The sequence below is a fragment of the Phocoena phocoena genome, chromosome 5 (genome assembly GCF_963924675.1).
Source record: "Phocoena phocoena chromosome 5, mPhoPho1.1, whole genome shotgun sequence".
Classification (NCBI taxonomy): domain Eukaryota; kingdom Metazoa; phylum Chordata; class Mammalia; order Artiodactyla; family Phocoenidae; genus Phocoena; species Phocoena phocoena.
In genome coordinates, this window is record NC_089223.1 from 48,068,030 (window position 1) to 48,080,102 (window position 12,073).

Consider the following 12,073-nt stretch of genomic DNA (forward strand, 5'->3'; position numbering starts at 1 on the left):
TTTAATGCCCTTAGTTCGATTATACTCAGGTAGGTTTCATATGTGAGAGGTGTGGGGATACCCAGTGGGAAGCAAGAGCAGGGAGGGGATGCTCCAGGGGTGTGTAGAGGCACAGAGTAGAACTCTGCTCCAGACTGCCTGGTGCATGACATTTAAACTGCCTGTGCCTCAGTTTTCTCATCTGTAAAATGGAGATTAAGGGTAGTATCTACTTCAGCGGGTTGTTATGAATAAATGTGTTAGCATTTGAACACAGCAGCACATATTAAATGCTATAAATAAAATAGAAATTGCTTTTTCTGTATTACTAAGCTGAAACTAACCTAGGGATAAAATCTTTGTACAAAGAGAAAAGAATTATTGAAAAAAACAAAACAAAAACTCCTCCAATATAAAAGGTTGTTTTTTGTGTTTTTGTTTTTCTTAAGAGAAAACTTAGAATGAATTTTTTTGTGTCATCTAGTTTAATTGCTGGGTAATTTCATAGTTCTAGTTTTAGTAATTTCAACTACAAAATGTGAATAAAAGTAAAGATGTCCCACCTTGATTATTAGAAAAGAATAAGAACGACTATATTATAAATAAAGATTTGTCTTTACATTTATTTTTTGTCAGTAATCATCTGTACAGTCCTGAGAAAAAGGACAGGAAATTAAAAAAAATTTTTTTTTAAAGAGTAGGGAATGAAAGATGATCTGAAGTTTATAAAATATGAGTAACTCAACAATAATTGAGAATTTGTTTAGATATTATTGTTATTTTTTATTTTTCTGGGATTCTAATTGGAATACAGTTGACGCTTGAACAACATGGGCTTGAACTGTGCAGGTCCACTTATATGCAGATGTTTTTCAATAAATATATTGGAAACATTTTTGGAGATTTGTGACAATTTGAAAAAACTTGCAGGCTAACCACGTAGCCTAGAAATGTCAAAAAAATTAAGAAAAAGTTTGGTATGTCAAGAATATGTAGAATATATGTGCATGTTAGTCTGTTCCTACATAGGCATAAGGTGAGTGATATTTAATATAAAGTTAATGTGTTAGTTTTCTTCCTGTTTTATAACTTTGCTTTCATTACATTACCTTCATTGCATTACCATACAGTATGTCTTTCGCTTTCTTAATTGGGGAAACTGTGTATAAGGCTATCATCACAGGTAAATTTTTTTTTTTAATTTAACAATATTTCTAATACTATGTTATGAATATGACTGTAATACTGTAGGCCATAAGATTGTTATAATGGTTCATTCATTAGTGTATAGGCTAGGCAACTGTGAAGCAATTGTAACAATTACACTAGGCTACCACAAAGCAATCATATTGCTTCTTCATTATTAGTGAATTAATGATTATATCTGAAATAAATATGAATTTCTTTTTTACATTATCTTTCATTTTTGATGAATCATGTTAGTAATACGTATAACATCTATAGTGTTTTGTATTAAATAAGACAATATTGATGGAGGTACTGACATGATTCATCTTACAAACATGACTTAAACTTACAGTATCAATAAATACAGTACAATAATGTAAATGTATTTTCTCTTCATTATGATTTTCCTAGTAATATTTTCTTTACTGTATCTTACTTTATTTTAAGATACAGTATATAATACATATACAAGATATGTGTTAATTGACTGTTACACACTTTCTGCACTTTCACTGCCAAGGACGTGGGTTTGATCTCTGCTTGGGGAATTAAGATCCCACAAACAGCAGGGTGTGGCCAAAACAAAACAAAACAAAATTTAAAAATTAAAAAATAAAAAGCAATAGTGTTCTGAAACCTACTAAAATAATCCAGTTCTTTCTTGTTTTAACAAGCATCTTCCCTAACTACTTGTTTTATAAGCTGAATGGCTGATGTATATGCCCGAACTTTCAACTAATACAATCACCAATTTGAAAAATATAGAGCCAACCCTAAAATAAAACCACAGGTTGCTAAATTTTATTTTGAGCTACCGTATTTACCGCATCTTGCAGATTTGATTGGCAGTATATAATCTGCCTTTAAAATACAGAGTTGCTGCTGTATCCCAAGATGACGGAGTACCGTCCTGCTCCCCCACGCTGGCCTTGGGAAGTTGTGCCTACAACTGCTAACCCTATTTTGTCACAATTACTACTTTGAGTAGAATGAGTCTGGCTCCGAGGGGAGAAGATGTTGCAAAAATTAAATCCCTGGATCCATCCCGTCTTCACTCCAGAGCATTTCATCCAATGTCAGTGTCATCCACCTGGTCCAGTCTCTAGTGCATTTGTCCCTTCTGCCTGCCTTGAGCCCCTTCCCACTGCTCCTGGTTACAAAACCTTGGTTTTCCTGTGGGAACCATCTTCTCTTCCTCCCAATCTGGGTAGCTCAGGTAGGGTGACCCTGCTCCAAAGCTCCAGAAGTGAGCTGATAACTGAAAGTAGTATTGGTCAGTCCTTCCAGTTTGGGTCCAGCCCCCAGCCACTCTATAGGTGCAGGGGTGGGTGAGTGACCTAAGCCTGGCCAAGTCAGAAAAATCCCTGGGGGACTTCCCTGGTGACACAGTGGTTAAGAATCTGCCTGCCAGTGCAGGGGACACGGGTTCGAGCCCTGGTCTGGAAAGATCCCACATGCCACAGAGCAACTAAGCCCGTGCGCCACAACTACTGAGCCTGCGCTCTAGAGTCCGCGAGCCACAGCTGCTGAGCCCATGTGCTGCAACTACTGAAGCCCCCACACCTAGAGCCCGTGCTCCGCAACAAAGAGAAGCCAACGCAATGAGAAGCCTGCGCACCACAACGAAGAGTAGCCCCTGCTCGCCGCAACTAGAGAAAGCTCGTGCGCAGCAACGAAAACTCAACACAGCCATAAATAAATAAATAAATTAGAAAAATCCCTGGGGTCCTTTTTGTCAAGAAATTGCTTAAAAAAAAAAAAAAAGCCCTTGCTTCCTGTTGGGTTATATCTGGTAGAACAAAAGCTTAAAGCTTTGCCAGAGCTTGAGAACAGGTTGCCTAAAATGAAGCCAGCATAGAGAAAAGCAGCCTGATCTGGAGTGAGATTGTTACTGAAGAGAATTTTTGAACTGTAACACCAAGCTTTATCGCATCTACTCATCAGTCTTGTAGTTTCATAGGTCAAATGCTTCTCCTCTTCATTAAGCTAATTTGAGTTAGGTTTTTGTTACTGACTCCACTTATGCTGGTTATCTTACTTATCTTATACCTAGGAGGGCGTTTCAACTCACATTTAATGTCTTTCTTTCTCCAATTGTCTCAGCATTTTCAATGATAATTTTCTCAGCATTTATAAGGTGGGAATGAAGTTTGGTGCTGGGGATATAAAGAGGAATAGGAGACTCTGCCACCCTCTAACTCTCAATGCAATAAGGGAAATGAATGTACAAATAGAATATTTTTTATTTTTTGTCCCCGCAGCTTAGTTCCCCGGGAGAGGGATTGAATTCGTGCCCCCTGCAGTGGAACTGCAGAGTCCTAACCACTGGACCGCCAGGGAAGTCCCAACAGATAGAAAATTTTTAGGAAAGCTTGATAAATACCATGGCAAACCATTCCCAAGGTATCAGGAGTGAGGACGGACTACACCATGACCTTTATCAGCTATCTACCACGGGGAGGGGGAAAGGCTAGGGTAACCTAAAGCTTCACAGAGTGTGCGGAAAATGAGGGGTGGTGGATACTGGAAAAGATTAAGAAGCAGAAACCTCAGTTAAATAGAGTTGAGAGACCAGAAGGGGGCGCTCTCACACCCTGGGACAAGAGCAGAGCCCAAGAGGAAGAAGAAAGACTCCTTTCCTGGCAAGGACATGATCAATGACAATCCGTGGACTCTGTTTACCATAGCCCCCCCACCCCCCCTTTTTTTTTTTTATTTTGCGGTACGCGGGCCTCTCACTGTTGCGGCCTCTCCCGTTGCGGAGCACAGGCTCCGGACGCGCAGGCTCAGCGGCCATGGCCCACGGGCCCAGCCGCTCCGCGTCATGTGGCATCCTCCTGGACCGGGGCACGAACCGTGTCACCTGCATCAGCAGGTGGACTCTCAACCACTGCGCCACCAGGGAAGCCCAAAAGTGTTCTTCTTTTGCCACGTGGGGACTTGCACGCAGCTTGCCGTGGTTACAGATCCCCAATTTGCAGTTCTCTGCTAATCTCAAGTAAACCCATCTTAGCTGAAGAAATATCTGACAGTCTGTTTGGCGTCAAAAATATTAAAAGACATTTATGAAGCACACACAATATACAAGAGACTGTGGTCAGTTTTGCAAAAGACACGTAATGGGTAAAGCTGAAATATGAACTTCTTTGCACATACTTTCTTCCTCAATAGAGCTAGTCTTACCTTCTGTTCCTATAGTAAAGACAGCCTGGTGGTTTCAAAGTCTATGATTATTTAAATTCATTTCAACTAACTCTGAATATCAACTAATATATTAGATTTGGGCGTTATTCCAAGGCTTCTAAAGAATAAGTTTCAATATAAGCTTTGTATTTCCATTTTCTTAAGATTGCTTTTTAAACTTTTAGAGAAGTAATTAAATTACATTACATATAGTATAAGCCAAAGAAAGACAGAAATGCCAAAATTACCAAAGAATACGTCAAGAAATAGATATAGGAAATGAGGAAATGTCTCTGTGGAAATGTTTTTTATCACACTTGGCTGTGATGGGCATGAAACAGGATGATGACCCTGCTTTGATGCTTCCTGTACTGTGGAAGCAAGATTTAGGAAGTTGAGAAATTAGTTATAAACCACAGCACACACATCAAGTACAGTGATATGTTACATATTTCAGCTAGGAAAGTTACAATCTTCATAAAAATCTTGATGATCGGAGAATATCTTCTGTAACCTTTCAGAATTTAAAAATCTGTTGATACACTCTTTATGGCTCATATATGCTCCCTTTTAGAAAATGTTATCTGTGTGTTGGAAAAACAAATGTGATTTATGCAATTGTTAGGTGAAGCATTCCTATGTGTTTTCTTCAGACCAATTTGGTTGGGCATGTTGTTTAACTTCTATACTGTTACTGATTCTTTACTGCTTTGTCTATTAAGTATTGACAGAGGTTTGTTAGAATTTTTAACTATGACTGTGGTTTCTTCTATTGCTTCTTTTAGTGTTTCTCTATTTTGCTTTATATATTTTGATAATATGATATTAAGTTCATAAAATTTTAGAATTATTTTTGTCCCTTGTAAAATTGCCACCTTTTTATTTTATATTTTTGGCCATGCCACAGGGCATGTGGGATCTTACTTCCCCAACCAGGGATCAAACCTGCGTCCCCTGCTTTGGAAGCACACAGTCTTAACCACTGGACCACCAGAGAAGTCCCACCATCTTTTTATTTTAAATCAGCCTTCTTTGTCTCTGACTACCTCTTTCCTTAAGTCTTAACGTATTAATTTGGTCTTAAGTATTCATTCATTAAGTATGTATTCATGCCAAGTTTCTTTCAGTTGGTTTTTACATGATATAATACTTTCAATTATTTTCATTTCAAGCAATCTGGGTCTTGATATTCAAAGTGTGCCTCTTTTAAGCAACATAGATTTTTTTGTCTTAATTACACAGCCTGGTAATTTTTGACTTTTAATTGGAGTGTTTATTCCATTTAAATTTACTATAATTCTTAATATAGTTGGATTTAAGTCTACTATCTTGCTATTCTAGTTGTCCTATCTTTTTAAAAATAAACTTTCAATTTGGAATAATTTTAGATTTACAAAATATTTGTATGGATAGTACAAGGAGTTCCTGTGGACCTTTTGCCCAGTATTTCCTAATGTTGATGTCTTACATGATTATAGTACACTTGTCAAAACTAAGAAATTAACATTGGTACATTACTGTTGACTAAACTCCAGTCTTCCTTCAAATCTCATCAATTTCCATTAGTGTCTTTTTTCTATTCCTGGATCCAGTCCAGCACACCACATTGCATTTAGTCCTCATGTCTCTTTTTTCTCCTCTGATCTGTGGCAGATTCTCAGTCTTGTCTTGTCTTTCATGACGGACGGTTTTGAAGAATACTCATTAGTTATTTTGTAGAATGTTCCTCCATTTGGATTTTTAGGATGATTTTTTTCACGATTATACTGGGGTTGTGGGCTTGGGGTGAGAATATCATGGAGATGAAGTGCCCTTCTCATCAAATCATATGCGGGAGGGGTAACATGATATTCACATGACGTGAGCGGTCATAATAACCTTGAGCTCTTGGTTAAGGTGTATCTGCCAGATTCTCCACTGAAAGGATATTGTTTTTCCTTTTCCTTATCTCTTTTTTGGAGGTAAGTCACAAAGTCCAGCCCAAACTCACGTGGGGAGGGGAATTAAACCCCACCTTCAAGAGGCTTTACTTATTATATATATAATATATAATAATATTATATATAATATATATTATATATATTATTATATATATTATATATAATAATATATATTATAATATTATATAATTATATTATTAGGCATTCTTCTGAAAGGAAGCCATCTCTCCCCTTGCCATCTGTTGTTTTGTTCCTTTATTCCTTAATTTTTTGTCTACTTTTGTATTATTCAGGTATTTTCTTTTATCCCCTTTTCAGATTTTTAATCCAAAATTTTGCATACCCTTTTAATGGTTGCCCTAAAAAATTACTATATGCTTGCCACAGTATAATTTTCCTTAATACTTTCTCTAACAATTGAAGAGATGTATCATATTCTAAATCCATTTATCTCCCTACCTATCATTTGTTATTTTTGTCATGTATTTTACTGTACAGTATGTATTTATCTCCATTGGTCATTATTATTGTTCAATAGCACAAATTGTTTGAGTTCTTAGGAAGAATCCATTTTTCTATCCTTTGCTCCCAGCTTCATTAAAAGGAAAAGAATTGCATAATTGTTTGAAAAACCACTACCAAAACCATTTAATAGGAGCTCTTGTTGAAATACTGATAAAAATTCAACAGTTTATGAAGAAGTAGTTTTGAATAACAAATTGGTCAGTGTGAAAAACAGGAATATTTTATATAAAACTAGGATTCTCAAGGTGGTTGGGGAGGGTAGAGCGCCAAATACTCTTTCCTGAGTAACAGAAAAGTAAGGGAAGTGACAGCCAGAAGCAGGCATAAAGTTAGGTAGAACCTAAGTCTAACTGTATAATACCTTGGGGGCACCCAGGAGGAACCAAAGATCAAGATGAATAAAACAAAACCTAAGCATGCTATTTTTTTTGCAAAACCTTTATTTTCTTGGCATTTAAAAATATGTAACAATAGTTTTAACTTCTCTGTTCCAAAACAAAGAGAAACACTATATAATGAACATTAAACAAGGCATTATGCCCTACAAGAAAGACATAAAATGTCCAAGGGAAGCTTCAACATAAAAATGTTGACCACATAAAGTGAGATCATTTCAATAAATAATAACTGACATTGTTTTAAACAAGTACAAACATAGACGTGCACACAGTTTCCCCGATTCTAATAGCGATCTCACTGTCCAATTGCGTGGATCCCCTCTCCCACCCACCCCCTCCACCTCTATCACAGTGCCTGGCACTTTATGGTCTCCCAATAAATATCAGTTTAATGAGACATTTAGAACCCGTCATCCTCATATTAAATAACAATCAGGACTGAGTTAAGTTTGATTAAACACATTGAAATCTTTAAATACTAACATGTAAAATATTAAAATATGAGCTACAAAAATAAATAAATACACGTATAAATAAATAGAACTCATAAAAAATAGTCCAGCACATCATGTCCCTTCTTGGTGTCCCCAGAAGCCAGCTGTTCTCTTCTTCATTTTCACTTCCTACAAGAGCAGAGACCGCTCTTCAGGAAATGCCTTATGAGCTTCTTACTTCTCTCTAGGTCAGTTGGTACTGCCCCTGTGATGAGAAAAGGGTTAGTGTTCAGGTGCTGAAGAAAGCTGCTTTTCTCTTTCAGGCCCTTGAGGCTCGAGGGACTTCTGCATGTAGACCCTGGCCCAGCTCTGCACTCAGAAAAGGTTCCTGCTCAAAGGGGTTCAAGACCTTTCACAGGTATCCTAGACTTGACCTGAGGGAGGTCTCACTGAAAAGTCCCTGCTCTTCACTAGTAAGCTTCAGAGGCCCATGTTGCCCAAAACCAGAGGTTCCACATTCAGGTAGAAACCATTGAGGAATGGAGGTAAACAATGTTTGTTCCTTAATGGGTCAGAAGCATTTTACCATCCCTGGCTAAATCTACTTTATCTTTTAGGAACATACCCACACTCATTTGAATAGGGATGGAGAGGGGGATAAGGACAGAGAACCCTGGAAATACCCTTCTGACACAGAGTAGATCAAATTTAACGGGGAAATAATAATGATTTTCCTGCAACTAAACCATAGGTTTCTCTAATAATATTTTCAGGAGGTAGATGCCAGTATTTGTGACCAATGGCTCTAGTTTGCAAGTGGGAATAAAATCCATGACTTACTTCTTTAGCATCTTGTTGATGATTTTTTTAACCATGGGAGCTTCAGGGTTGAGACAAACTTCCTGACCAGCCTTGAGAGTGGCTCTGCAGAGAGAAGGGAGAATCCACGTGAGGTCGGGCTGGGGGTCGGGGTGGGGTCGTCGGGAAGGCGGGGGTGACAAGCACAGGAACAGCGGCGGCACTTACACGACTTCCGTTTGGCCGCAGTGGGGTCCCGGGGGCGTCACCTTCACGCTCTGGATGTTCTTGAGGTGAATCCCCTGCACGGTCTGCAGGCACTGGCAGCGCAGTTCGGTGACCACAGGCGCCCCTGCGGGGAGGACAGACTCGGTCAGGGGGCTGTCCCGGGATGGGCCCCCACCCGCCCCCGTCCCGCCCTGGGGATGCCGGGCGCCGGGTCGCACCTGCTGCGCGCCGGCCGGCGGCCACCAGGACCAGGAGCAGTAGCGCGGCGCTGAGGAGCCGGGCGGCGGCGGGGGTCGCGGCGCGGGCCATGGGGTTCTGCTCGGAGGGTCGCTGCCTGCGGCGGGAAGGCGGGCTGGAGGGCTGGCGGAGCGGATTCTGTGGCTTCCCGAGCCGGGCGAAGCCCTTTTATGCCGATCGGACAGGGGTTGGCAGCGCAGGGCCAGAGAAATTCCCCGATGCACGTGGCGTTCCGGGGTCCGGAAGGAGGGCGCGGCCCCGCGGGCCTCCGGCGTAATCCGTGCCCTCGGGGAGGGGGTGGGGTGTCGTCTCTCCGCCGAAATTCCCGCAGGGGAAGTGAGTCGCCGGCACCCCTGGGGTACCGCCTGCGAGGGCGGCCGTGGGCTCCTGGCCACCCCTGGTCGCGGGCGGTGAGTGTCAGACTGGTTAGACCAATATAGGGACTGTAGCACAACTTTAGGGCGAGAGTTAACTTTTTTTTTTTTTTCAAAATTTACTTATTTATGGCTATGTTGGGTCTTGGTTGCTGTGCACGGGCTTTCTGTAGTTGTGGCCAGCGGGGGCTACTCTTTGTTGCAGTGTGTGGGTTTCTCATTGCGGTGGCTTCTCTTGTTGAGGAGCATGGGCTCTAGGTGCGCGGGCTTCAGTAGTTGTGGCATGTGGGCCCAGTAGTTGTGGCTCACGGGCTGTAGAGCGCAGGCTCAGTAGTTGTGGCGCACGGGCTTAGTTGCTCCGCGGCATGTGGGATCTTCCCGGACCAGGGCTCGAACCCGTGGCCCCTGCATCCGCAGGCAGATTCTTAACCACTGTGCCACCAGGGAAGTCCGAGAGTTAACTTCTTCTAAAGACACTTCTGTTTTGGAGAGTGGAAGAGTTGACGCTGGAATGGCAGCCTTATTTTGTCTCTCATCTTCCTCTTTAAGTTGGGTTTTGTAGATTTTATTTATCCCTGGAATAAACACACTCTTTAAAATTACATCTGTCATCTCAGTTTGTGTGTAAGAACGTTTGTCGAATTCTCGGTGTTTTAGGATCTCAAATAAATCACACTTAATGCCATTGTTTTTACCAGGTTGGGCCTGGGGGTAGGCCATTGAACAGGTTAATTCACTGTTTATTTTAAGATACAGTGTTGTAATCTCTTATCTGCCCTCTCTTTGAATTTCTGGAATTTAGTCATTACAGGAGCACCACTTTTTGTTCTAAAGGAGGCTGTGTTTTCACTCATGACAGTTACTCGGGTGTTGAAAGGGGCCGTGTGGGGCTCAGGAGGTCCATTCCCCTTTTCTAGGCTTGTCTGTGGACAGAAAAGATCATAAACATCAGAAAGCTAGTACCTAGTGATTCCTGACTTTACTGTTGATACAAGCAGCAAACAGATATGGTTTTCGACATACATATGCACTAGCTTACTAGTATATTTCACTCCAGGTTGTCTGAATTTGCCTGTTTCCTGGGATTGATTCTCTCTTGAGTATCAGCTATCAATGTACTTACATTTCAGATTCTATGTAACTGAGGCCTTCTCACTTTCACCATCAGTTCCAATATCCCTTTTGGATTAAACAGCAGATGGTGTAAGTTGATCCTCCTGGATGGATGAGGACCTCGGGGATGTGTGTGACATTCTGTGGTTGCTGTGAGAAGGATTGGGGAGCTGAGGGAGTGGGTCTGCCTCAGAAAGAGCTGAGAGTTTGTCAGGCAGTCAGGGCTGAAGCCTTAGCTGTACACTTACTTGGCCATGGGACCACGGGGAGTTATTTAATCTCTCTCTGCTCTCGCTTTCCCTCTGTTTAAGAGAGCTAATGATAGCGCCTGCCTCACAGAGCTGTTATGAGCATTAAATGTGTTAACGTTTGTAGAAGAGTAGCACATACTAAATGCTGTATAAATATTTATTAAATAAACAAAATAGAAGTGTTTTACAACCTTAATGTTACAGACTAGATGTTTGGGTCCTCCAAACTTCATATGCTGAAGCACTATATTTCATTGTGATGGTACAAGAAGTTGGGGCCTTTGGGAGGTAATTCAGTTTATATGAGGCCATCAGGGTGGGGTTCTTATGATGGGATTAGTGCCTTTATAAGAAAAGACACCTGGAGAGCTTATCGTCTCTTTCTGCAATGTGAGGCTACAGCAAGAAGGCAACTATCAGTATGTGCAAACCAGGAAGAGGATTCTCACCAGATACTGAATCTGCAGACACTTTGATCTTGCTTCCCAGCCTCCAGAACTGTGAGAAATAAGTGCTTGTTATTTCAGTCACCTAGTGTGTGATATTTTGTTATAGCACCCGACCTGATTAAGATACTTACATGAACAGCAATGGTCTATGATGAATCCTTATGTAAGCAGAAAAATTATTCTTTTTTCAAAGAAACATCTGTTAATTTATCTTTAAAATTTTTCAGCATTAGAAATTTTGTAAGAGGGATGCATCTGTATTCTTTGGGAATCTTGGAATAGATTTTTAAAATCCATTGTTTGAAATTTTGCTTTCAATTACTTCCCACATAAAATAGGAATAAGAGTAAAATTCTTCCCAATTCATTTATGGGAAAATATTTAAGAAATGACTCTCTGCCTTGGGCATTAATAGCTAGCTCCTCAAACAATGAAAAGTACTAGCTGTAATGATTCCCAGACCCAACCCAAAGACGTGAGTAAACACCCAGGAAGAGAAGAATTTCAGCTTATTTACAGTAGCAGCCAAAATGATGAGATACTTCAACTCACTATCTGTAGAATTATCTATAATGGGACTCCTAGAACTTGTTAAATTAAAATCATTTGCTTTCAGGAAGGAATAAGAAAGACTTTTTTTTCTTTTATAATGTACCTCTTTCCATTATTTAATTCATGACAGCCCCATAGTAAGTTTCAGAAAATTTTAAGAGCGCCAGTGTTATGAAGTCTATCATGATAAGCAAATTTCTTCTTGTGTTAACATGTCCTGAATGCCTCTTTTATAGGTATAAGCTATAAACCAATGCAATCACTAACTCAATGAAGTCATCTCTAAGATAGGAGCTTAGCTTCCTAAATTCCATTCTACCCTGTAATTTTTATTGTATCTTTGAGATTTGACTAATACAATGTACTATGCCTGCAAAATCTGGGGTCGTTGTTCCGTGCTGAAAACTGACCTTGCTAATTGGCC

At 40.3% G+C, this 12,073-nt stretch overlaps 1 protein-coding gene across 1 annotated transcript; it reads right to left on the reverse strand.

Annotated features, from left to right (window-relative positions):
• Nucleotides 1–7,237: 7,237 nt before the first annotated feature.
• Nucleotides 7,238–9,045, reverse strand: LOC136123415 (growth-regulated alpha protein-like). The gene is made up of 4 exons (XM_065877612.1): nucleotides 8,892–9,045; nucleotides 8,674–8,797; nucleotides 8,488–8,571; nucleotides 7,238–7,912 (listed from the first exon to the last, which is right to left on the reverse strand). Exons 1-4 carry the CDS (start codon nucleotides 8,980–8,982, stop codon nucleotides 7,897–7,899), a joined length of 315 nt encoding a protein of 104 aa, XP_065733684.1. The 5' UTR covers nucleotides 8,983–9,045; the 3' UTR covers nucleotides 7,238–7,896.
• Between the last annotated feature and the right edge of the window lie 3,028 nt (nucleotides 9,046–12,073).